The sequence below is a fragment of the Lutra lutra genome, chromosome 13 (assembly GCF_902655055.1).
Source record: "Lutra lutra chromosome 13, mLutLut1.2, whole genome shotgun sequence".
NCBI classification, from domain to species: Eukaryota; Metazoa; Chordata; class Mammalia; order Carnivora; family Mustelidae; genus Lutra; species Lutra lutra.
In genome coordinates, this window is record NC_062290.1 from 69,066,039 (window position 1) to 69,093,470 (window position 27,432).

General features: G+C 36.6%; 1 protein-coding gene across 1 annotated transcript in view; it reads left to right on the plus strand.

Annotated features, from left to right (window-relative positions):
• The window catches only part of TMEM38B (transmembrane protein 38B), a 62,273-nt gene that overhangs the window by 19,264 nt on the left and 15,577 nt on the right, over nucleotides 1–27,432 (plus strand). The window contains exons 3-5 of the mRNA XM_047700602.1: nucleotides 8,407–8,591; nucleotides 9,365–9,452; nucleotides 12,714–12,831. Of these exons, the coding sequence (XP_047556558.1) occupies nucleotides 8,407–8,591; nucleotides 9,365–9,452; nucleotides 12,714–12,831 (391 nt within the window). The remainder of the gene's footprint in view (nucleotides 1–8,406; nucleotides 8,592–9,364; nucleotides 9,453–12,713; nucleotides 12,832–27,432) is intronic.

Consider the following 27,432-nt stretch of genomic DNA (forward strand, 5'->3'; position numbering starts at 1 on the left):
GAAGAACCAGAGTCATTTGACATGTAGAGTTTTCCATAGCCTGGAATGCACTGATTGTGTACTCATGGTGCATATCATTATATTTCTGTATCCTACAGAGGATACAGAGGATTCCTGAAAATTGGTAGTTTGACTCAATACAAATCAGATTTAGGTTAGATTCCTTTGGCAAGACCATAAAAGACCTAAAATATCTGATTTGCTTTCTTTTTTTGTTGACATTGGCACACTTACATTTAAAGACTGATTTAATTAACTGGGAATTACAAAATGTTGATAGTCTAATTCTATCTTTTCTTGTGTATTATATGAAGTAGTATAAATAAATACTTCCCACTAATCATCTATTATTTGGTTATCCAGTTGTATGGACATATAGGAACAGCAGGATAAATCCTTGATTCTTTATCTTTACGTACCAGTTTTCATGGTAATTAATTGGTCCTCTGTCATCCTCCAACGATGGTCTATTTTTTTGTTTTTTGAGTAATTATGAACTTATGGATTTAAGCATATTTTATAGGTTTCAATAAATTGCAGTTGTCATTATTGAAGATAAATTGTTTCATCTTTGGCTGGTGGGAGCTTCTTCAGATTGGTTCTTCAAACTGATTAGCTCCTTGCTACTTAATATTAAGATTCACCTTATAATTTTCTTCTGGAATCACTCATTTCTCTAAGAAGCTCTGGTTTCTCTTAGTGAGAAATGGCATTTCAAGACCAAAATTTTAGCACTAGAGATGTTTGTTATTACTGGATTGATATTGTTTCTAAGTCTTTTTAGTGGACAGAACTAGGAAAAATAAGGATGAAAATTATTCTATTTCTAATTCAAATGCAAGACCATAGAGCCTTCACTAAACTTTCTGTGTGTATATATATAATGTATATGTAATATATTTGTGTGTGTGTGTGTGTGTGTATCCTTTCTTCTACACTAAGAATTTTCTCTCTTGAGGGCACAAGACATAATAGAATATTCCAACATTACTCATTTCTTTTATTCTTCATTATACACACAATACATAGTAGCTTTGGAGTAACAGTACTAAACTTCTACTGATGGGATTACATTAATTTTTCTGCATATACACTTCTCGTTCTCTTCCCATTTTTAAAATAGTTGTGCTATTCTACATAGTCTTACAACCATTACACACTATTACTTTTTGCTTCCTAATCCTCATTCAGTCTTAGTTTTACAGTTAACTGTATGTTTAATGCTTATCACCAGTCCTTATGTCTGTGTCTTTTTAGTAATTTTAGTTGTTTGAAGCTTATGCTCTAGGAGATGCATCACTGATCCCATATGTTGGCGTTTGTCTGTGTCTTTTGTACTTGAAAGTTAGTTTTACTGGGTATAAATAAATTGGATCATACTTTGTATCTTTGAGGATTTTAAAATGTTACTCCATTTCTTATGTCATAAAGCATTGCTGTGAGAAAGTTTGGTAATCACTTTATTTTCTTTCCCTTATAAGTCACATATTCTTCTAGATGCCCAAAATAATTTTTTTCCTATTAATGCCTACTAATGTAAATAAAGTAAGTCTTGATGTTGGTCCTTCTGGGTCAATATTTCTAGGTATGTGGTATGTTCTTTTTAGTAGGTACTTTTTGTTCGTTTGTTTTTAATTGAGAACAAGTTATTTTAGTATTTGTACTCTTCAAGACTTTTATGGTTGGTATATGGCTCTTTGTCTTTCTTCAGTGACTTTTTAAATCTCTTTTTTAAACTTTAAAATGTTTCCCCTTCTGTTTCTTTCAAGGTATTGTTATGTTTATTTCTCTTTGTTTTCATTCTAGTTCGGTTTTCATTACTGAAGTGATTTCTTTTTCTTTAAAGAAATTTTTTTTTTCCTGAGAATTGTATCTTCAGTTCTCAGTTTTTCTAATTCAGATGTATGTTGTTGTTCTTTTATATGTTGTATCACTTTTCTTAATGTCTTTAGCTTATTTTGAACAGTAGGTCGGAATTTTGATCTTTTTGGTGGACACATTTTCCTGAATGCTTTCATTATCTGTAGGGATTTATTCCGCCTTTTTTTTTTTTTAAATAAATTTATGTGGGATTTGACCTTGATATCTTTCTTTTGGTCATTTTAGGTCGAATTAGGTTTCTTGAACTTTTAGGGTAAGGTGGAATTCAGGAAAGACGTTATGACTTCATAGAGCTAACTCCTGCTTCTGTTGTTTTTATAGTGTTCAGAAGATGAGGACCAGAACTTTCTCAGTTTTCCTGTGTCTCTTTCCCCTTAATCCAGTTTGGTCTGAACCTTCCATTTCTTCTATTGCTCTGTACTGCTCAGTTTTGATTGTATACTAGTGTTTTCTTCACGTGGGGCTTGTTCTGGGAGACAGCTTGGGTGGATCCGTTTTGAAAGTTCATGGGGACTAAACTGCTTTAACCCCTTAGACCTTTTTACTATGGACCCTTTTTCTCACCTGGTATTGGAGAATGCCAGAGTCTCTCCCAGTTCAGCTGTTATTATTGTTTCCAAATTGGCCTCTTGTACTTTCGGTGAATACTCATTTGCTATTTTGGAGTTGTTTTGTTCTTAGGTCCATTAGTTTCCACCTTGTTGTTTCCTTCCTTCCAAAAAGTAGAGGTCTTGTGGGTATCTGTGAATTGTCTCTGCGCTTTTGCCTTTTGGGGTTTGAAGGGATACCTTGTCACATAATTTTAAGTGTTTTGGATGGGATTTGGTTTTGCTTTCTAGTTGCCCTTTTTTTATGTTGGGATTTGAGGAGATCAAAGTCTGTACAGCCAGAGCTGCCACCATTTTCCCTAAAGCCTTGCCGTCAGTTTCTGTATCCCTTGTATGCTACTATCCCGCCGCCTGCTCGATCCCATCTCCTTTCTTCCTTTCTCAGAGGTAACCATTACTCTTAATTTTGTGCTTATCCATTCCTTTACTTTTCTGTGTAGTTTTAGGATATGTTTATATCCCTAAGCAATACAGTTTTTCAATATATATGGTATTGTGTGTACATATTTTTCTCTAACTTGCTGTTTTTGGTCAGTCTGTGTTCTTGAGATTCAGTCTTATTGTGTATGGTTGTAATTTTTTTTTTCACTTACAGCATACTAGAATGAATTGTCATAATTTATTCATTATTCTGTTGGCAGAGTTGTTTCTAGTTATTTTTCTATTGCAAACAGTGTTGCTAAGAACATTCTTATATATACTTACTGGTGTACATGAGCAAGATTTTCTCTTGGTATTTGCTTAAGAGTAGATTTACGGAGTTACAGAGGAAGTGATTTTTAAACTATGCTATGTAATGCCAAATCATTTCTCAAAATGGTTAACTAATTGACACTTCCATTGTATTGGATCCAACCTAAGAACTGGACCTTACCAATAACTTTCTTTTCCCCTGTCCCACTTCTCTGTACTTTTCCTGCAGATAACCTCTTTCCTGTTTGTGTTTATTCTTACCTTTCTAAAAAAAGAAGGCATAATAATATATGTCATATATAATTATATGTACGTATATATATTCACATGTATAATCTGTAATCATATATATAAAATAATATATATGAATATCTACACAATAAGTTTTTAGTTTTATTTATTTTTGCCCCTATTTTAAAATGGAGTATTACACTGCATATGGTTTTCTGGGATGTGTTTTTTTTTTTTTTTTTAATTTATTTGAGAGAGAGAGGAGTGGGGTGGTGGGTGTAGAGGCAGAGTTAGAAGCAGACTCCCCCCTGCGCAGGGAGCCTGATGCGGGGCTTGATCCCAGCACCCTGGGATTACAACCTGAACCAAAGGCAGAACTTGGCCCACGGAGCCACCCAGGGACCCCAGGACTTGTTATTTTCAGTCAAAATTATGTTAGTAAGATTCAGCTGTGTCTTTGCAAGTTCTTGTAGTACCTTCCTTCTTATGCTCTATAATTTATTAATACCTATATTTTATTTATTCTGTTGATGATCAATGTTATTGGTTACAAAACAATAATAATAGCAACCACTGATAGAGTATTCACTATGTCCTAAACATTTTTTTAAGTGTTTTATATGTATTATCTCCCTTAAACCTTATAAGAACTGTGTGAGGTAGGTACTATTTTATTTTCATTTAGCAGATGATATAACTGAGCAAGATGGGTTAAGTAACTTGCCTAAGGTAACACAGATATCTTCTACTAGTTGGGGCTGGGATTCAAATCTAGTCTGTCTATAGTTGGCTCTTATGTAGTGTGTTGTTTTGGATTCTGGAAATACAGGTAATATTTCTGTCCTCTCAGATCTTTAAATATAAAATATGATACTTGTTCAAAGACACAGCGTATTTTACGATTTTTAAGGTTTTAATGTTGAGAAAAAATTTATAATCTTTATTTGATTGTAATTTGAGAGATAAAATTATGTTTGGAATGTACTTCAAACTCTAGCAAGCTAAACTACCGGACTCTGAATGCACTGATTGGGAAGGCCATCTTTATTTAGTACAATAGCTCATAGTGCTCACATGTGGATATTAGCACCATCTACTGGCAACGGCAAACAATAGCTTGGTGTGTCACAGTATAGTATTGTTTGGAAGACAGTGTACACCTTCATAGGATTTTTCTTTTTGAAAACTGTTCCTGGAGAAATTAGTATTTTGTAATTTTTCTGTGTACTGGGTTTTATGCCGCACTTTGGTTTCCTTAAACTTCCAAGTATCAACTATTAAATACTGCACATTTGCATACTTCGAGACTGTATTGCTTTGAGGAAAAGTTCAAGAAAAAGTATAGCTTTATAGGTCTGTCATCCTTCAGTAGTCTTTTTCAAAGCATACATAAAATACATGAACTTATTAATTTACTAGAGTAATAGGAAGAGCAAAGTTGTCATATTGGACTAATATGAAGTATATTTAATTTGTCATTCTGCTTTGGCTTAGTTAAGTAATACTGTCTTTTGGAGTCAGAGGAGTAGAATTAATAATGGAGTGAAAATAAGGGTTCTCTGATAACTGTGGAAGCTTTTCTCTGCTCAGTTCTTGGTATTAACCTAAATTTTACTTTCATCTTTCCTCCTTAAACTGTTTTAGCTTTCATTTGTCAGTGGCCTGGTATCTTGTTTGTATCCTGTTTTAGACTAACTTCTATATTTTGAACTTTTCTTTGCTTTTTATTTCTCTCTTTTAACCTATGTGACTTAAAAATGTATGAGAAATCATTTGCCTTCTCTTTCTATTTCTTGTCTGATATTTTCCATTTTTTCTTCTTTTCCAATATGTTTTCTTTAGACACTTTACAAGTTAAAGTTGCCTTAGATGTGATGATTTTAGTAAGGAGAAATATAATCTTTATAAAAGGAGGGACATGGTGACTGCTTAATGAGTGTTGGTTGAGTGGTTCATTATGGAAATTTTAAAAAGCTAACTTATATTATAGAGCAAGAAGGACTCTGTAGGGAGCCATTGGTCTGATATGTTTATTTGTGAATCTACTGAGAACAATACACAATTGTTTTTTTATTGCCCTGTGGCTATTTAACACTTGAAATGAGAATTGTTTTCTGTTTAAAATGTTAGCTTATTATTGGTATACTTTAGCAATATCTGATTAAATAAGATAAAGGGTTGTTTATTTAAAAATAGCAATAAGGGGCGCCTTGATGGCTCAGTGGGTTAAGCCGCTGCCTTCGGCTTAGGTCATGATCCCGGGTCCTGGGTTCAAGCCCCGCGTCGGGCTGTCTGCTCAGTGGGGAGCCTGCTTCCTCCTCTCTCTCTGCCTGCCTCTCTGCCTACTTGCGATTTCTCTCTGTCAAATTAAAAAAAAAAAATTTGTATTTAAAAATAGCAATAAAAAATTTTAGACTGTATGTCACATTGGCACATAGTTGAATTTAAAAAGTCAAAGTTCATAATAGTTTAGGTTTTTAACTAATGTTAAAGATAGTCTTGGTGTAGGAAATGAAAATGGGGTCATTATGCTGTATTTGTTAAGTTTTTGTTGTTTCTTTGAGTATTTTACTTTTGAGCATTCATTACTGCTAAAGGGAAACCTAATTCCCCTTCCTTAATCTGATCTATGGTAGATACCAAAGCATTTTTATTACATTTAAAAATATTTAAAAAAATTGCTTACTTTAAGTGTAACTCCTCCCCCCCAATACTTAGTCGACTACCTTATTCTGTATTTAAAGAGAAAGGTGTATAGGAGGCTCTCAAAAATATATGAACATGTAAAATTTTTAAATGATATGAGTTTTCAAAATGCTTTTTATTACTGTCAGATAATTTATTCCTTTCTCTCAGACTCTTTAATTATCAACTGATTCTTTGATTTGATATATTTTGTCTCCTGATTAACTGCTAATATTGCTTAATTCAGAGCTACTTTTCCTCATGCTGAGTTTTAGATGGGGGGATAACAAAATGAATGATTACTGCCATCTAAGGACTATTATAATTTATTATGGGGGCGCCTGGGTGGCTCAGTGGGTTAAAGCCTCTGCTTTCGGCTCAGGTCATGATCCCAGGGTTCTGGGATCGAGCCCCACATCGGGCTCTCTGCTCGGCAAGGAGCCTGCGTCCTCCTCTCTCTCTCTGCCTGCCTCTCTGCCTACTTGTGATCTCTGTCTGTCAAATGAAATGAATAAAATCCTTAAAAAAAAATAATTTATTATGAACTTTACACTCTTTATATGTTCTAGAGAAAAATATGTAAAGAGATCTGTTGAGGCAGAAGAACTGATTGTTTTACTTGTACAGAGCCATCAGAATTTAGTCTGAACTGAAAATATTAAAATGAAACTCCCCATGTCGACATACATGGTAGGTAGTATTTGGGGGGGACCTTGAAGAATAGGAAGGAATTGGTAAGTGGAGATGAGGAAAGGGTGCTTAAGCCTAAACAAACCATTGCATTTTGCACTGGATCTTTGAAGTAGTATTTTAACAAATAATTTCATATTCTATGAATACTCTTGGGAATTCTGACTTTATGAATCATGAGTTGCAGTTCTTTTAGAAGACGTATAATACTTCTTTCATGTGGTGTATTCTATATCACTCCATTAGAAGATTATGTTCTGCTTTACGCATGAAATTGTCTGCCAGAGTATTTTAGAAATGGGAGAAAAAAAAACTAGTGTGTTTTCCAGTTAATGCAGTTGGTATACTGTTTGAACAGGTGCTTAGAGAAAAAATTAAGTTTCAAAACATAATTTACCTGGGGAGTGAATTGTTTTTAAACTAGTATCACAATTTAGGGAACATTTTTCATATTCTTTTACCTGTATGTAAAAATATTTTTCCTCAGCACAAATCTGTCTCCTTGAGAGTTATCACCTTTCTGTGTATAGACCCTAGTTTATGTGCTGCACAAAAGGGCACAGGTAAAGATGTTTGAAAGGGTTGAAATGCAGCTCTTCTCGCTACTAAGAGCTCTTCTCTAATTCCTTTTCCCAGAGGACAAACACACTTCAGTTAGAGAAGCCCCTATCCTAGAAGTGATTATACATTTGCTTTATTTAGTGAGTGGATTCAGCACTTACCTTCTAGAAGAGTATAGGCACAAATTAGGAACTCAGTAAATATTTTCTGCATATATAGAATATTCAGAAGTCCAATCAAGATGAAATTCCCCTTTGATCCTGTCGTTTGGGCAGATTATTATATATGTCTCTTGTGATTTAGAAAAATTGACTACCCAATCTATGGTTTTCTTGAAGTCAAATTCTTGGTTTATATGGGTAATTCAGTTCGTTGTGCTTTGCCAAATTGTTATTGCCAATATGCTGGGTTTTTATTTTTTTATATTGCTCTTGTGATTTAATGGTTTAAAATTCTAACTTATTGGGGCACCTGGGTGGCTCAGTGGGTTAAGCCTCTGCCTTGGGCTCAGGTCATGATCTCAGGGTCCTGGGATCGAGCCCCGCATCGGGCTCTCTGCTCAGCAGGAGCCTGCTTCCTCCTCTCTCTCTGCCTGCCTCTCTGCCTGCTTGTGATCTCTCTCTGTCAAATAAATAAATAAAATCTTAAAAAAAAAAAAAAGTCTAGGGACGCCTGGGTGGCTCAGTTGGTTAAGCAGCTGCCTTCGGCTCAGGTCATGATTCCAGCGTCCTGGGATCGAGTCCCGCATTGGGCTCCTTGCTCAGCAGGAGCCTGCTTCTCCCTCTGCCTCTGCCTGCCATTCTGTCTGCCTGTGCTTGCTCTCTCTCCCTCTCTCTCTGACAAATAAATAAAAAATCTTAAAAAAAAAAAAAAAGTCTAACTTACTCAACTAAATTGAGTGTATGTTAAATATTCATTAAATAATTTTTATCTATATATTAATGCACATTATACCTAATATATTTAACATTTTATTTATAAAATATTTATTAACATACTTTTATTATAAATATTTATACTTTATATATTAAATAAAATATTTAAATTTTAATTTCAGGTATATTATATTTTTTTGCCCATATGACCTAGTTTCCCAGGGCTATTCTTTCCTACCTGTTCAACTCTTGGCTGCGGGAATGAAGGAAGTGACCAGAACTTGGAAAATAGTAGGTGGAGTCACACATGCTAATAGCTATTACAAAAATGGCTGGATAGTCATGATAGCTATTGGATGGGCTCGAGGTAATGTTAACATTATGTGTTTGTAAATATTCTGTTACTGATATATTACTGCTACTGAAGGATTGTCTAGCAAAATTAATAAGGGTCACATACTTTAGTAACAGTATTTTTGGAAGAAGGAAGTCTTCTCTCGGCTAGTAAAGTTAATTCATAACTAGCACTTTCACTAGTACTAGTCATCAGCCATTATTTTGAGCCTGACTACCTTACAATATAAAATTCTTCTGATTGATTTGATTAGTAACTCAGAACCAGAGAGATTCATAGTTAATTAAGGTATAGTACCACCATAAATAAAATAAGTTGACTTAAGAAATTATGTAAAAAGATTATATTAAAATTTGCTCTTTTTTGTATTTTTTTTTTCATCCCAAATAACTAGAAGTAGTAAATATGATTGATTATGGGTTCATCTTTACTCTGTATCATGTAGAAATTGAACAAATTTCCCTAATCTCTTATTGTATTGTACTGCATCTAAAACTAGTATCAGGGAATGAAATGATAAAGCAGAAAATTTTAGTTTTCAGGCCTGAAATAAACCTTTAGGAACATCTCTGTTCTTGAGGCTCTTTAACCTTAATTTTAACCTTAATTGTGATATGATAGACAGTTGGCAACACTGACCGAAGGGAGGAATTACAATTGTTTCAGTACCACAAGTATACAAGAAAACTATTTTCTTCCTACTCAAAATTATATTGGGATTTTCTTGGGTTGTTTCAAATACTTCCTCCATAAAATTTGGCTAAATATTCTTGTTTTATTTTTAGGTGCAGGTGGTAGCATTATCACGAATTTTGAACAGTTGGTAAAAGGAGGTTGGAAACCAGAAGCTGATGAATGGCTGAAGATGTCCTAGTGAGTTGGTGTAATCTATACTGAGACCAGCTTTTTATCCTTAGATCTTACCACATTTTTAATATGGATGCAATGGAGCTTAAAAAAATAGTCATGATAATGGGAGGAGAATCAGGAAACTTACTCTTTCAAAAAGTCTGCTCTCTCAAATGTAGTTTTTAAAATAAATATCGATTCTTTTCTCTGTGGGTTCCTCCCCTTAGAAAATAAAACCAAACCAGAGCTCTTGGATTTTTATAGAATCGTGGGAACAGTGTGTATTTATGGAGAAAAAACTACATAGGAACACACTTCACTGGATGGAAATGAATCAGTTGCAGGTTCTTGACATTTTCATTAATGACTACATTAATTCACATAGTAGTAAAATGTTAAGCTTATGGGAACAAATCAGTTCGTTATCATAAGACATTGTTGCTTTAAAAATGAGAGTTGAGCTTAATTACACATAAAAATAAGATTAGAGAAGGTAAACCACTCTATAATTGTAGGATGCAGAGACTACCTTTTGCATCCATTTAAGAGAATCTGATCATTAAATGTTATCTAAAGATACTTACTCATTCGTAAATAAGTTCACAGATGTATCCCTGATGCTCCCAAAAATGAAATAGAGAGATGTAATTATTATTTCCACAGCTCAAGAAGGAATATACTTAGGGAATAGTGGTCATAGTAAACAAGGTAAGGAAAGACTCCATTTAAAAATAAGCTCATTAGAATAGATTAAAAATGAAGTTTAGAAGCAGTCTATGTGATGACGTATATGTTTCTGTGGACCAATAAATTCTAGGAAATTTAACTTAGAAGGAAAGTACCCCTTAAAGTGTGAATGAGGTAGTTTAGAAATAGAACAAATAAGGCTTTGATAAGTTATAAGTAAGGCATTAATGAGATTCAAGGGAAATTTTTCTCATTTTGAGCATATGCCTTGAAATGTCTTTTGTAAAACATTTCTTGGGCTCTTATAACCAAAATCAAATTGTTTCTCCTTTGTTCAAAACCTTGGGAATGACTGCCCAGATGGCCTGTAAAATCCTCCCAAGATCTGCCTTTCTTCCATACCCTATTTGCTTTGACTTCATTTCTTACTATTCTTTCTTTTGCTTGTATCCTTGAACAAGCCAGGGAACTTGCACTGTATTCTTGAATAAATCTACCACGTAGTAGATACTCAATAAATATTAGATGAATGAAAGAATTATCAGTTGGTCAGATGAGATTGATCACTGGTTTGTTATGGTATTTTGTGTATGTGTGTATATATAGAAATTTCCATTTATGTATTACCAAATACTTTTGCATAGTAGAGAAAGCCCATATGGTCTTAGAGAATACATATATTGTCATAAACACAATGTTGGTAGAATTATGAATGTTAAAGGTGAGGGCTCAGAAGAAAATGAGGAGCATGATATTGGAAATTGGAGGAGGTGTGATATAGTTAATAGTGGGAGAAAACTTAGTTGAGTTGTTTGCTACAATTACATGGAAAGCATAATTTGTGAGCAGTGAACTTGGGTATTTAGCTGAGGAGATTTCAAAGCAGTGTTAAAGGTCTGGACTGGTTTCTCCTTGCTGCTTTTAGTAGAGTGAGAGAGGAAAAGTTGAATTGAGGGAATAACTGCTGAACAAAGAAAACAAGATGACGATTTGGAAAGAACTCAGCCTATACAGATTGCAAAAGATGATTAAATTAGGAGATTCATTTTTAGTAAAGTCTGTTGTGGAGACTTTCTAAGTCTTACTCTAAAGGTAAAGATTAAAGGGTGCGGCTGGAAAACTTTTGCTGTTAAAGAAATTAAGTGTGTGACTCATGGATCCATTCAGCCATCACAGCACAAGCCAGGAATGCACCTGAGATTATCCAGAAAAGATACATGAAGGACCATCTTAACTGATATCATGGATCCGTGTCGTATGCTGGAGACTCACAAGGTTTTTGAAAATCTTCTATCAGTAGAAACACTGCTAGCTTTCACTGAAAGGGACAGAAATAAGGTGAAATAAAAGGAGGCTGTCAGACTCCCAAAAATTTATAGGCAGGAAACAGGCTGATAAAACTCAGCTGCAAACGTGTGTTACCCTTCAAAGAAAAGGAAAAATGAATTTTGGCTGGGAGCCATGGACCTAGAGGTCTGAGGCCAGGCTCACAGGTTAGAGTACAGGTGCAGAGGCCAGAGCCACGAGTGTAGAGGTTGGAGCTGTGGACTCAGAGTATGGATCCTAATGTCACAGGGGATTATTCCTAGGCCTTGGAACTTTGAAACCTAATGGAATTTGCCCTGCTGGATTTTGAAATTGCATAGGACTAGTGATCTCTTTTTTCCCTCCTTTCCTTTCATTTTCTCCCTTTTGGAATGGAAATGTCTCTGTTACCATATACCTATTCTACTATGGTATTTTGGATGCAGATAAGCTCATTTTCTAGTTTCATCGGAAACTAACATAAGAATATTTTCTAAATGCATCCTGATCTTCCAAACCAGTCTCATGGACATTTTCCTAAATCTCAGTCCTTCTCCAACTCCCTGTATCATTTTATTGTCTGCAGAATCCTTGCTTTTCAGATTCAGTGCCTCTGAATTTATGCTCTAAGGGAGTGCAATCCAAAATGGAATGTGAGTGTGCTAAGAGGAACCCATGATGAGGCACTGTGGTACAGAACCCAAACTTAGAAACAAAGAATAGCAAAATGACATTAAGATAAGCCTAATTTCTTTTTCTCTTAATCTCATCCTTTTTTTTTTTTAAGATTTTATTTATTTGACAGAGAGAGATCACAAATAGGCAGAGAGGCAGGCAGAGAGAGAGGGAGAAGCAGGCTCCCCGCCAAGCAGAGAGCCCGATGCCGCTGCCTTCAGCTCAGGTCATGATCTCAGGGTCCTGGGATCGAGTCCCGCATCGGGCTCTCTGCTCAGCAGGGAGCCTGCTTCCCTCTCTCTCTCTCTCTGCCTGCCTCTCTGTCTACTTGTGATCTCTGTCAAATAAATAAATAAAATCTTAAAAAAAAAAAAAGAAATGAACTCTTATCAGAGAATCATCATATATGTATGAACATTCTAAGATCTCTGGTATTTTATTAGAGTGAAATTATACTTTATATAGCTTAGCACTTCTAAAATTTTATAAGTATACTTATGTAACTCATTTTTGTCTATTAATAACTCATTAAATTAATATTTTCCAGAGTATTCTTTGAGAAATATAGAGATGGATCATGTTTGTTACTTACTGACTTATAATGTGTTTTATTTTCAGCCCTGCCAAGGTAACCCTACTGGGGTCAGTTATCTTCACTTTCCAGCACACGAAGCATCTGGCGGTATCAAGGCATAACCTTATGTTCCTTTATACCATGTTTCTTGTGGCCACAAAGGTAAGAATTCAAAGTAGCTGTAAATCAGTATTCTAAATTCTGTACGACCAGAATTCTGCATACTTCGCAAGTAACAGGAACATATATTTTTTAATAATATTACAGTCTCTAAAAAGGTAAATTTTGGGTTATTTATTCAGTGCATCCATGAGCTTCTGAAACATAGCTCTTCTTTGATTCCTCATTTGACTTATGCCGGGCTATCAAGAAAGATTTGCAGATAGTCTAATAGTATATTGGACACCAGAGAGTAGTGGAAATAGCTCTAGCTGATCAGAGACTGCAGACAGCATTGTCTCATTTGTAAAATTAGGTACTTGGCGTAGATGTTCTCTGAGGTTCCTTTAAGCTTTAACATTACAAAATTTTATAGTAGGACATACTTGTGCTTAGTCTCTTGTATTATTACTGCCTCGTTGGAAGCTTTATTCCGTCTTGAAGATAGAAGATCGTGTGGCGTAAGATCACAGGTTTTGGAGACAGGTAGTCTTAAGTTCAAATCCTAGCTTTGCTGAATAAGGCACGTCATTTAATGTCTCTGAATCCTGATTTCCTCATCTTCATTGTATGATTATTGAGAGGATTGGAGATGGTGCATATCCTTCTATCACTGTGACATATCTTATGAATTCTATTTGCATCATGAGGCTAATTCTGATTATTGTTATTCTTACCATTATTAGATACTGTTCGCTATTCAAAAGTAGATGGTTGGATTTAAAATAAGATTATTATTTAAGTGTAGAGGAATTCTATAGGTATTTTTGGTTAAAAATTTACCCATGGAATTCTTAAAAGGAAAACATTATGTATTATATAAATTTTATATCTTAGAGTCAAGTTGTTAGAGGGGTCATTTCCTTTTGTTTCAGTAGTCTCTACAGTGGAGGTGATCTGTGGCTGTATTTTAAGTACTGCAGATATCTGAGGCAGTTTCTGTCATATGTGTCCTTCTCTTCCAGTCCTCACATTTTGAGCTGTATGTATTTTTTGTAACAGCTTATTGAGCTATATGTTACATACCATAAAATTCATCCATTTAAGTGTACATTTCAATGTTTTGTTTTTGTGTAGTCACAGAATTGTGCGGCTGTCACCATAATCAGTATTAAAACATTTTCAGCATTCCAAAAAAACCCATCATGCCAATTAGCAGTCTCACATTTTCCCTCAGTCCCCCCAACTGTGGGCAACCACTGTTCTACTCTCTAGTGTTTTAGTTTATAAATTTGCCTGTTCTAAGATTTCGTGTAATTGGTATCATAAATATGTGGCTTTGTGACATGTTTTTTTCATTCTGTGTAATGTTTTTGAGGTTCATCCATGGTATAGTATGTATCAGTATGTTACTCCTTTTTTATTGCCAAATAATTATCTATCATATGGATATACCACATATTGTTTATCCATCATTTGATGGATATTTGGGTTGTTTTATATTTTGGTTAGTAGGAATAATGAGCCATGAGCATTATTGCACTTTTTTTTTTTATAATTTTTTTAATTTTTTATAAACATATATTTTTATCCCCAGGGGTACAGGTCTGCAAATCGCCAGGTTTACACACTTAACAGCACTCACCATAGCACATACCCTCCCCAATATCCATAACCCCACCCCCCCTCTCCCAACCCCCTCCCCCCATCAACCCTCAGTTTGTTTTGTGAGATTAAGAGTCACTTATGGTTTGTCTCCCTCCCAATCCCATCTTGTTTCATTTACTCTTCTCCTACCCCCTCTACCCCCCATGTTGCATCTCCTCTCCCTCATATCAGGGAGATCATATGATAGTTGTCTTTCTCCGATTGACTTATTTCGCTAAGCATGATACCCTCTAGTTCCATCCACGTCGTCGCAAATGGCAAGATTTCATTTCTTTTGATGGCTGCATAGTATTCCATTGTGTATATATACCACATCTTCTTTATCCATTCGTCTGTAGATGGACATCTAGGTTCTTTCCATAGTTTGGCTATTGTAGACATTGCTGCTATAAACATTCGGGTGCACGTGCCCCTTCGGATCACTACGTTTGTATCTTTAGGGTAAATACCCAGCAGTGCAATTGCAGGGTCATAGGGTAGTTCTATTTTCAACATTTTGAGGAACCTCCATGCTGTTTTCCAGAGTGGTTGCACCAGCTTGCATTCCCACCAACAGTGTAGGAGGGTTCCCCTTTCTCCGCATCCTCGCCAGCATCTGTCATTTCCTGACTTGTTAATTTTAGCCATTCTGACTGGTGTGAGGTGATATCTCATGGTGGTTTTGATTTGTATTTCCCTGATGCCGAGTGATATGGAGCACTTTTTCATGTGTCTGTTGGCCATCTGGATGTCTTCTTTGCAGAAATGTCTGTTCATGTCCTCTGCCCATTTCTTGATTGGATTATTTGTTCTTTGGGTGTTGAGTTTGCTAAGTTCTTTATAGATTTTGGACACTAGCCCTTTATCTGATATGTCATTTGCAAATATCTTCTCCCATTCTGTCAGTTGTCTTTTAGTTTTGTTCACTGTTTCCTTTGCTGTGCAAAAGCTTTTGATCTTGATAAAATCCCAATAGTTCATTTTTGCCCTTGCTTCCCTTGCCTTTGGTGATGTTCCTAGGAAGATGTTGCTGCGGCTGACGTCGAAGAGGTTGCTGCCTGTGTTCTCCTCAAGGATTTTGATGGATTCCTTTCTCACATTGAGATCCTTCATCCATTTTGAGTCTATTTTCGTGTGTGGTGTAAGGAAATGTTCCAATTTCATTTTTCTGCATGTGGCTGTCCAAATTTCCCAACACCATTTATTGAAGAGGCTGTCTTTTTTCCATTGGACATTCTTTCCTGCTTTGTCGAAGATGAGTTGACCATAGAGTTGAGGGTCTATTTCTGGGCTCTCTATTCTGTTCCATTGATCTATGTGTCTGTTTTTGTGCCAGTACCATGCTGTCTTGATGATGACAGCTTTGTAATAGAGCTTGAAGTCCGGAATTGTGATGCCACCAACTTTGGCTTTCTTTTTCAATATTCCTTTGGCTATTCGAGGTCTTTTCTGGTTCCATATAAATTTTAGGATTATTTGTTCCATTTCTTTGAAAAAAATGGATGGTACTTTGATAAGAATTGCATTAAATGTGTAGATTGCCTTAGGTAGCATAGATATTTTCACAGTATTTATTCTTCCAATCCAGGAGCATGGAACATTTTTCCATTTCTTTGTGTCTTCCTCAATTTCTTTCATGAGTACTTTATAGTTTTCTGAGTATAGATTCTTAGTCTCTTTGGTTAGGTTTATTCCTAGGTATCTTATAGTTTTGGGTGCAATTGTAAATGGGATGGACTCCTTAATTTCTCTTTCTTCTGTCTTGTTGTTGGTGTAGAGAAATGCAACTGATTTCTGTGCATTGATTTTATATCCTGACACTTTACTGAATTCCTGTACAAGTTCTAGCAGTTTTGGAGTGGAGTCTTTTGGGTTTTCCACATATAGTATCATATCATCTATTGCACTTTTTTTTAATGTGGATATGTATTTCATTTCTTTTGGGTATGTGATGTAGAAATGGACTAGGTAATCATAATTCTGTGTTTAGCCTTTGGGGAACTAACAGACTGTTTTCCATGGTGGTTTCATCATTTTACATTCCTACGAGAGGTATATGAAAATTCTCATTTCATATACCATCATCAACTCTTGTCTTTTTTATTAGAGCCATTCTAGTGGGGGTGAAGGAGCATCTCATTGTGATTTTGACTTACATTTCCCTGATGACTGATGATGTTGAGCATCTTTTCATAAGCCTCTTTGTAGATCTTCTTTGGAAAAATGTCTCTTCAGATTACTTGCCCATTTTTAATTTTTTCCATTTGTCTTTTTAATGTTGAGTTGTAAGAATTCCTCATATATATCCTAGACCCTTACTAGATTTCTGATTCGCAGATGTTTTTTCCCATTCTGTGGATTGTCTTTCACTTCCTTGGTCATGTTTTAGAAGCACTGATTTCTAAAATTTTGATGAAGTCCAGTTTACCTACTTTCTCTTTTGTTGTCTATGCTTTTGCTGTCATATCTAAGAAACTATTGCTAAATCTAAGGTTAAAAAGATTACCTCTGTTTTCTTCTATGAGTTTTAAAGTTTTAGTTCTAATATTTAGCTCTATGATCTATTTTGAGTTAATTTTTGAGTATGGTATGAGGAAGGATTCAATTCAACTTCATTCTTTTACATTCTGTGGATATGTATTTTAACATACATATTCATTACATTCATTATTTTACATGCATATTCATTACATTCATATTCAGGTTCTACCGATATCTTGTCATCCTAGTATTATGTGTTGAAAGGACTATTCTTTCCCTCATTGAATTGTCTTGGCACCCTTGCTGAAAATCAGCTGTAAATGTGAGGGGATTTTTTTTTCTCCCTCACTTTTCTTCCCTTCATCTATTTGCTCACCATTCTACTCATACCATACTGTCTTAATTCTTTTATCTTCATACTTAGTTTTGAAATTGAGAAGTGTGAATCCTCTGAATTTATTCTTCCTAAGGATTGTTTTGGCCATTCTGGGTCACTTGGATCTCCATATAAATTTTAGGCTTAATGTCATAATTTCTGCAAACAAGGCCTGCTCATATTTTCTTAGAGATTGCATTGAATCTGTAAGGAAGTTTGGGAGTATTATCACCCTAACACTGTTAAGGCTATCAATCTGTCAACACAGATGTCTTTCTATTTATTAGGTCTTTTTTTTTGAATATTTAATTTTTAATTAACATATAATGTTAGCCCCAGGAGTACAGGTTAGTGAATCACCAGGTTTACACACTTAATAGCACTCACCATAGCACATACCTTCCCCAATGTCCATAAGCCAACCACCCTCTCCCTATACCTGCCTCCCAGCAACCCTCGGTTTGTTTTGTGAGATTAAGAGTCTCTTATGGTTTGTCTCCCTCCTGATCCCATCTTGTTTCATTTTTTCCTTCCCTACACCCCAAAACCTTACTTTGCCTCTTAACTTCCTCATATCAGGGAGGTCATATGATAATTGCCTTTCTCTGATTGACTTATTTTGCTCAGCATAATACCTTCTAGTTCCGTCCAGGTCACAAATGGCAAGATCTCATTTCTTTTGATGGCTGCATAGTATTCCATTGTATATATATGCCACATCTTCTTTATCCATTCATCTGCTGATGGACATCTAGGTTCTTTCCATAGTTTGGCTATTGTAGACATTGCTGCTATAAACATTCAGGTGCATGTGCCCCTTCGAATCACTACCCTTGTATCTTTAGGGTAAAATACCCAGTAGTGTGATTGCTGGGTCATAGGGTAGCTCTATTTTCAACTTTTTGAGGAACCTCCATGCTGTTTTCCAGAGTGGCTGCACCAGCTTGTATTCCCACCAACAGTGTAGGAGGGTTCCCCTTTCTCTGCATCCTCACCAACATCTGTCGTTTCCTGACTTGTTAATTTTAGTCAGTCTTACTGGTGTGAGGTGGTATCTCACTGTGGTTTTGATTTGAATTTCCTTGATGCCAAGAGATCTGGAGCACTTTTTCATGTGTCTGTTGGCCATCTGGATGTCTTCTTTGCAGAAATGTCTGTTCATGTCCTCTTCCCATTTCTTGATTGGATTGTTTGTTCTTTGGGTGTTGAGTTTGATAAGTTCTTTATAGATTATAGCCCTTTATAGCCCTTTATCTGATACATCATTTGCGAATATCTTCTCCCATTCTGTCAGTTGTCTTTTGGTTTTGTTGACTGTTTCCTGTGCTGTGCAAAAGCTTTAGATCTTGATGAAGTCCCAATAGTTCATTTTTGCCCTTGCTTCCCTTGCCTTTGGCGATGTTTCTAGGAAGAATTTGCTGTGGCTGAGGTCAGATGCCGCCTGTGTTCTCCTCAAAGATTTTGATGGATTCCTTTCTCACATTGAGGTCTTTCATCCATTTCGAGTCTATTTTTGTGTGTGGTGTAAGGAAATGGTCCAGTTTCATTCTTCTGTATGTGGCTGTCCAATTTTCCCAACACCGTTTGTTGAAGAGGTTGTCTTTTTTCCATTGGACATTCTTTCCTGGTTTGTCAAAGATTAGTTGAACATAGAGTTGTGGGTCCGGTTCTGGGCTCTCTATTCTGTTCCACTGATCTATGTGTCTGTTTTTGTGCCAGTACTGTACTGTCTTGATGATGGCAGCTTTGTAATAGAGCTTGAAGTCTGGAATTGTGGTGCCAACAACTTTCGCTTTCTTTTTCAACATTCCTCTGGCTACTCAAGGTCTTTTCTGGTTCCATATAAATTTTAGGATTATTTGTTCCATTTCTTTGAAAAAAAAAAAGGATGGGATTTTGATAGGGATTGCATTAAATGTGTAGATTGCTTTAGGTAGCATAGCCATTTTCATAATAGTTGTTCTTCCAATCCATGAGCATGGAACATTTTCCCATTTCTTTGTGTCTTCCTCAGTTTCTTTCATGAGTACTTTATAGTTTTCTGAGTACAGATTCTTTCCCTCTTTGGTTAGGTTTATTCCTAGGTATCTTATGGTTTTGCGTGCAATTGTAAATGGCATTAACTGCTTAATTTCTCTTTCTTCTGTCTTGCTGTTGGTGTATAGAAATGCAACTGATTTCTGTGCATTGATTTTATATCCTGACACTTTACTGAATTCCTGTACAAGTTCTAACAGATTTGGAGTGGAGTCTCTTGGGTTTTCCACATATAGTATCATATCATCTGAAAAGAGTGATAGTTTGACTTCTTCTTTGCCAATTTGGATGCCTTTAATTTCATTTTGTTGTCTGATTGCTGAAGCTAGGACTTCTAATACTATGTTGAATAGCAGTGATGATGATGGACATCCCTGCCATGTTCCTGACCTTAGCAGAAAAGCTTTCAGTTTTTCTCCATTGAGAATGATATTTGTGGTGGGTTTTTCATAGATGGCTTTGATGATATTGAGTTATGTGCCCTCTATCTCTACACTTTGAAGAGTTTGATCAGGAAGGGATGGTGTACTTTGTCAAATGCTTTTTCAGCATCTGTTGGAGTATCATATGGTTCTTGTTCTTTCTTTTATTAATGTATTGTATCACATTGATTTGCGGATGTTGAACCAACCTTGCAGCCCAGGAATAAATCCCACTTGGTCGTGGTGAATAATCCTTTTAATGTACTGTTGGATCCTATTGGCTAGTATTTTGGTGACAAATTTTGCACCTGTGTTCATCAAGGATATTGGTCTGTAAATCTCTTTTTTTTTTGAAGGGGTCTTTTCTGGTTTTGGGATCAAGGTAATGCTGGCCTCATAAAATGAGTTTGGAAATTTACCTCCCATTTCTATTTCTTGGAACAGTTTCAGAAGAACAGTTATTAATTCTTATTTAAATATTTGATAGGATTCTCCTTGGAAGCCGTCTAACCCTGGGCGCTTGGGAGATTTTTGATGACTACTTCAGTCTCCTTACTGGTTATGGTTCTGGTTTTCAATTTCATCCTGGTTCAGTTGTGGTAGTTTCTGTCTCTAGGAATGCATCCATTTCTTCCAGATTGTCATATTTGCTGGCGAATAGTTGCTCATAATATGTTCTTAAATGGTTTGTATTTCTTTGGTGTTGGTTGTGATCTCCCCTCTTTCATTCATGATTTTATTTATTTGGGTCCTTTTCTCTTTTCTTTTTGATAAGTCTGGCTAGGGGTTTATCAATCTTATTAATTCTTTCAAAGAACCAGCTCCTAGTTTCGTTGATTTGTTCTGTTGTTTTTTTGGTTTCTATTTCATTGATTTCTGCTCAGATCTTTATTATTTCTCTTCTCCTGCTGGGCTTAGGCTTTCTTTGCTGTTCTTTCTCTAGCTCCTTTAGGGGTAGGGTTAGGTTGTGTATTTGAGACCTTTCTTGTTTCTTGAGAAAGGCTTGTATTGCTATATATTTTCCTTTTTTTTTTTTTAAAGATTTTATTTATTTATTTGACAGAGAGAGAGAGATCACAAGTAGGTAGACAGGCAGGCAGAGAGAGAGAGGAGAAAGCAGGCTCCCTGCCAAGCAGAGAGGCTGATGCGGGACTCGATCCCAGGACCCTGAGATCATGACCTGAGCCGAAGGCAGAGGCTTAACCCACTTAGCCACCCAGGTGCCCTCCTTTTGTTTTTTTAAAATCTGATCTTATATGCTGTGTCTTTTGACTGGGGCATTTAGCCCATTTATATTCGGAGTAACTATAGAAAGATATGAATTTAGTGTGATTTTATTACCTGTAAGGTGACTCTTACTGTATATTTTCTCTGTTCCTTTCGGGTCTATGTATCTGTAGGCTCTCTCTTTGCTTAGAGGGCCCCTTTCAATATTTCTTGTAAAACTGCTTTGGTGTTTATAAACTCTTTTAGTTTTTGTTTGTCCTGAAAGCTTTTTATCTCTCCTTCTATTTTCAGTGATAATCTAGCTGGATATAGTATTCTTGGCTGCATGTTTTTCTCATTTAGTGCTCTGAATATATCATGCCAGTTCTTTCTGGCCTGCCAGGTCTCTGTGGATAAGTCTGCTGCCAATCTGATATTTTTACCATTGTACGTTACAGACTTCTTGTCCCGAGCTGCTTTCAGGGTTTTCTCTTTGTCACTAAGACTTGTAAGTTTTACTATTAGATGATGTGGTGTGAACCTATTCTTACTGATTTTGAGGGGGGTTTTCTGTGCCTCCTGGATTTTGATGCTTGTTCCCTTTGCCATATTAGGGAAATTCTCTACAATAATTTGCTCCAATATACCCTCTCTCTCTTTCTTCTTCTTCTGGAATCCCAATTATTCTAATATTGTTTCGTCTTATGGTATCACTTCTCTCTCAAATTCTCCCCTTGTGGTCCAGTAGTTATTTGTCTCTCTTTTGCTCAGCTTCTTTATTCTCTGTCATTTGGTCTTCTATATCACTAATTCTCTCTTCTGCCTCATTTATCTTGATTGTACCTCATTAATGGCTTTTTTGATTTCAGCTTGGTTAGATTTTAGTTCTTTTATTTTTCCAGAAAGGGCTTTTATTTCCCCAGACAGAGTTTCTCTAATATCTTCTATGCCTTTTTTGAGCTCAGCTAGCACCTTGAGAATCATCATTCTGAACTCTAGATCTGACATGTTACAATGTCCGTATTGATTAGGTCCCTAGCCTTTGTTACTGCCTCTCTTTTTTTTTTTTTTTTTTTTTTGGTTTTTTTTTTTTGTGGTGAGTTTTTCTGCCTTGTCATTTTATCCAGATAAGAATATATGAACGAGAGAATAAAATACTAAAAGGGTAGCCAAGACCCCGAAAAATGTGCGTTAACCAAATCAGAAGAGACCCCAAATCATGGGGAGAGGAAAGGGGGTAAAAAGAAGTTAAAAAAAGAAATTTAAACAAAAGAGAAAGAAAAGAGAAAATAGATATGTTAGACTGGTGAGTAGAACAGAGCCACCCACTTGATTTTGGGAGTATTTTGGTCTCCTAGAAGAAACTACCTCCCAAAATTTTAAAGAAAGAAAAACATATATATATACAAAAATAAGGGTAAACACGATTAAGGGATGGAATCTGATGGTAAAGATGAAAATTAAAAAAAAAATCTAAAAAAGGAGTTGATAAGTTGGTTGGGAAAAGAAAGAAAAAGAAAGTGGAGAGAATTTGCTCAGGCTAGAGATAGAGCAAACCCTGTGCTAGATTTAGGGTGTATTTTGATCTATTAGAAGAATTTGTATCCCAAAATTTTTTTAGAAGAAAAAACCTTACGTGTATACAAAAGATAAAGTTAGATACAATGAAGGATTAAAATATGACTATAATAATAAAGGTTCAAAAAGATTTTTTTTAAGAAAGGTGTTGTTAAGATAAACTAGATAAAAAACGTTAAAAGAGAAAAGAGTAAAAGTTAAAAAAATTAGAATAAGAAAAAAATTTTTAAAAATTTAATTAACTTTGCAAGACTAAAGAATCATGGGGAGAAAACCATAAATTCCATGCTTTGCTTTCCCCTCCTCTGGAATTCCGCTGTTCTCCTTGATCAGTGAGCTTGATCTTGGCTGGATGTTCTTGCTGATCTTCTGGGGGAGGGGCATATTATAGTGAATCTCAAGTGTCTTTGCCCGAAGCAGAATTGCACTGCCCTTGCCAGGGGCTGGGCTGAGTAATCTACTCTGGTTTGCTCGGGAGCTTTTGTTCCCTGAACGGTTTCTGTAGCGCTCTGGAGAATGGGAATGAAAATGGCGTCCTCCCAATCTCCGGCCCAGAGGAGTCTAGAGCTCGGGGCCCCACTCCTTAGTGCACCCTCAGAAGAAAGCACTCAATTACTCCCATCTCCCTGGTCTCCACCTGTGCTCCAAGCTCACCGGGCCTGTGATAGAGCATTTCTGTCTCTGGTGCACATCCTCATTTTGAAGGGGTAGGGGGTGGGAGGTTGGGGGCACCAGGTGGTGGGTATTGTAGAGGGCACGGATTGCAGGAGCACTGGGTGTGGTGCAAAAATAATGAATACTGTTATGCTGAAAAAATAAAAAATAAAAAAAAAAATCTCAAAAAAAAAAAAAAGGTAACATTTAGGGGCACCTGGGTGGCTCAGTGGGTTAAAGCCTCTGCCTTCAGCACAGGTCATGATCCCAGGGTCCTGGGATCAAGCCCTGCAGCAGGCTTCCTGCTCGGTGGGGAGTCTGCTTCCCCCCACCCCTGGGTCTGCCTCTCTGCCTACTTGTGATCTCTGTCTGTCAAAAAAATAAAACAAAATCTTTAAAAAAACAAAAAGAAGTAACATTTACAATTGTATCAGAAAATAAAGAATGTCTAGGAACTAATCTAAGGAAAGATACAAAAGATCTTTCTGAAGAAAATTACAAAACTTACTGAAGGGCATAAAATAAGTCCTAAATAATGGAGAGATAAGTTATATTTACAAAAATGGGAGACTTGGGGCACCTGGGTGGCTCAGCGGGTTAAGCCTCTGCCTTCGGCTCAGGTCGTGGTCTCAGGGTCCTGGGATCGAGCCCCGCATCGGGCTCCCTGCTCAGCGGGGAGCCTGCTTCCCTTCGTCTCTCTCTCTCTGCCTGCCTCTCTGCCTACTTGTGATCTCTGTCTGTCAAATAAATTTAAAAAAAAGATGGGAGACTTAATATTGTAGAGTCGTTTATAATTTTAACATAGTATGAATCAAAATTACAAGTGTTTTTTAGAACATTAAAAACAGATCCTTAAATTTTAATCAAGAATCAAAGGGTGTCAAATAGACACATACTTAAGTAAGCAAAGACAGAGAAACTTCTATACAAGAGAACATGCTTATTTTTAAATGTAGTGATTAAGATAGTAGAATTTTGACATTAGGATAATAAAATGACCAACAGAGCAGAATAGGGAGCCTTGAACAGCTGCATGTTCATGGGAGGAAATCTGATTTGTAAGAGAAATAACACTGTACTTTTGAGGGGAAAGATGAACACTCCAACAAAGGGGGCTGGGACAACTGGTCAACCATGTGGAACCAATGTAACATACCCCCACATTCGCAAACATCAGTTCCAGGTGGATTAAACACATAAATATAAAAGGCAAAACCATAAGATGTTCGGAGGACAATAGAAGAAGATAGACATTATAATAAAACGTGTTTACTTTAGGAATGGATAAAAATTTGAAGCAAGATGCAAAACAGGACAAACTATAGACATATGAGTGGTAAATTTCCCATTAAAATGAAGAACGTCATAGGGCACCTGGGTGGCTCAGTTGGTTAGGTGTCCGACTCTTGATTTTGGTTCAGGTCATGATCTCAGGGTCATGGTATCAAGCCCTGCATTGAGCTCTGTGAGTCTGCTTGAGATTCTCTGTCTCCCCGTCTCCCTCTGTCCATCCTACCTGTCACAGGGAGGGAGTAGGCTCTCAGCTTGGGGTTACCTTAAACTGTGATCCAGAGCACAGTCGGGCCACTACTTTTTGAGCAGGGACCCCACAAGTGGCAGATATGGGGAGATTCACTTTTCTCTGGGTGGGGCAGGGCTTCAGGAATCTGCTGAGTGGTAGGTTTGGAGACTCCAAACAGGGCTGTGCATCAAAAATAGAAAAGTTCAGTCACAGGCCAGGTGAGCTCAAGAGTGCAGCCAGAGACCAAGGAGACAGGAGGGATTGACTGCTTTTATCTGAGGGCACACTGAGGAGTGGGGCCCCGAGCTCTTGCATCCTCTGGGCTGGAGACTGGGAGGCTGCCATTTTCATTCTAGTCCTCCAAAGCGGTACAGAAAGCGTTCAGGGAACAAAATCTCCAAGAGCAAAAAAAAAAAAAAAAAAAACCAGTAGATCCCTGCAGCTCTTCCAGGGGGGTCTCCCCAGATCTGCCACTTGTGGGGTCCCTGCTCAAAGAACAGTGGCTGGACTGTGCCACGGATCACAATTTAAGGTAACCCCAAACTAAGAGCTCACTCCTCTGCTCTGTTTCTGTAGCCGGCTTCCCCACTCTAATACCTGCAAGCTCTGCTATACTCAGACACCCCCATCCTTCTGTGACCCTTCGGGACCTGAGACCACACTGTCCCCATGAGGGCTCCACCCCTGCTTAGCCTCTGGAGTGATGTCCCTCAGTGGAGCAGACTTCTAAAAGTTCTGATTTTGTGTTCCGTTGCTCTGCCGCCTGCTGGGAGCCAGCCCTCTCCCCACAGTCTTATCTTCCCGTCGCTTTGGATTCTCTTCTCCTTAGGCCCTGCTTTTCAGAAAGTGGTTGATTTTCTGCTTCTAGAGTTGCTGTTCTTCTTCTCTTCCATCTCCTGTTGGATTTGTAGGTGTTTGGAATGGTTTGATACCTATCTAGCTGATCTCCTGCTACCTGATGTCATCTCAGCCTCCTACTCCTCCACCATCTTGACTCCTCTCCCTTTTTATTAGGTCTTTTAAAATATTTTTTCATAATGTTTTCAGTGTATGAGTTGTACACTCCTTTTGCTAAATTTCTTCCTATTGTTTTTAATGCAGTAGTAAATGTAATTGCTTTTTAGTTTTCCAGGTTGTACATTGTAAATGTGTAGAAATAAAATTGATTTTTGATCTTGTATTCTTTAATCTTGCAAATAAACTTGTTTGTTAGCCCTAATAGGTTTTGTGGGTTTTTTTGGTGTGGATTCTTTAGGATTTTATATATTTAAGATCATGTTAACCTCAGATAGAGATGGTATTACTTCTTTTTTTTTTTTTTTTTTTTAAGATTTATTTATTTGAGGCGGGGAGAGAGGCAGAGGGAGAAGGAGTGGGAAAGAGAATCCTCAGGCAGGCTTGCAGCTGAGCACAGAGCCAGAGGCAGGGCTTGATCCCAGGATCCGAGCCAAAGTCAAGAGTTGGCTGCTTAACTGACTGAACCACCTAGGAGCCCCTGCTTCTTTCTTTCCAATCTGCATGTTTTCTATCTAATTTTCTTGTGTAGTTGCTCTGGTAGACAATCTAATACAGTGTTTAGTAGAAATAGAATGAACATCCTTCTCTTTTTCCTGGATCTTAAGGTGAAGCCATTTAGTCTTTCTTCTTTTTCTTTTTTTTATAGTTTTTTAATTTTTTATAAACATATAATGTATTATTAGCCCCAGGGGTACAGGTCTGTGAATTGCCAGGTTTACACACCTCACAGCACTCACCATAGCACATATCTTCTCCAATGTCCATAACCCCACCACCCTCCCCTCCCCCTGGCAACCCTCAGTTGCCATTTAGTCTTTCACTATTAAGTATGATATTAACTGTGGGTCTTTCATTGATGCCCTTTATCAGATTGAGGAAGTTAGTTCCCTTCTATTCCTCACTTGCTGAGTGTTTTCATCCTGAAAGAGTGTTGGGAACTATATAATTTCTGAGATTTTCTAACTTTAAAAAAAATGAACGTGTATTATGGGCTTATTAGTAAACCAGTATCTTGAACTTTTTAATTACAAGCATCAGTTTTTGTTGAAGGCTTAATTTGTTCAATAAAAATGAGTTTTTCTTACAATAATTGCTGGACATAGAGTTCTTTAATATAAAACCTAAATTTAAATACCATATTGCAATGTGATAATAACATATAGTATTGAACTTGTCTCATAATATTTCCCAGCATTTTCCTAATTATCCACCAATTTCTAAATAGAATGTACATTTTAACCCATATTTTTGCCTAAATTCCATTTAGATTTATATCGATTTTTAAATGGCTTTTCATTTGCTTCTGAGTAGCTACTGTAGTTTTTCATTTCTTAGATATAAAAAAATGAATTGATAGAATATATAGGGAAAAATTTGGCAGTAATTATTTATTTTTCTTTGCTCTTTTCCTGTGTTGTTTGTATAGTCAGGAAATGTGCAGTCTGTTTTGGATAATAATCTAATGTTTTGGCATATAGAGAGATGCTAATAAATATGATTTCTCTTTTCAAAGAGAATAACTCCACAAAAGTAAAACAAACACATAGAATGCTATAATACAAGTATTTAAATTGTGTGTTCTGTAAGAGAAACAGAAAGTAAATTTTCCCTACCATTGCTCAATCTGTAGTGTATCTTTTGATATCTCAACCCACTAGCAGCCACTCTGTGATAGGCCACAGGAAGTTTCTCTCTTGACATATGCAGGCTAGCCCTAAGCCAAG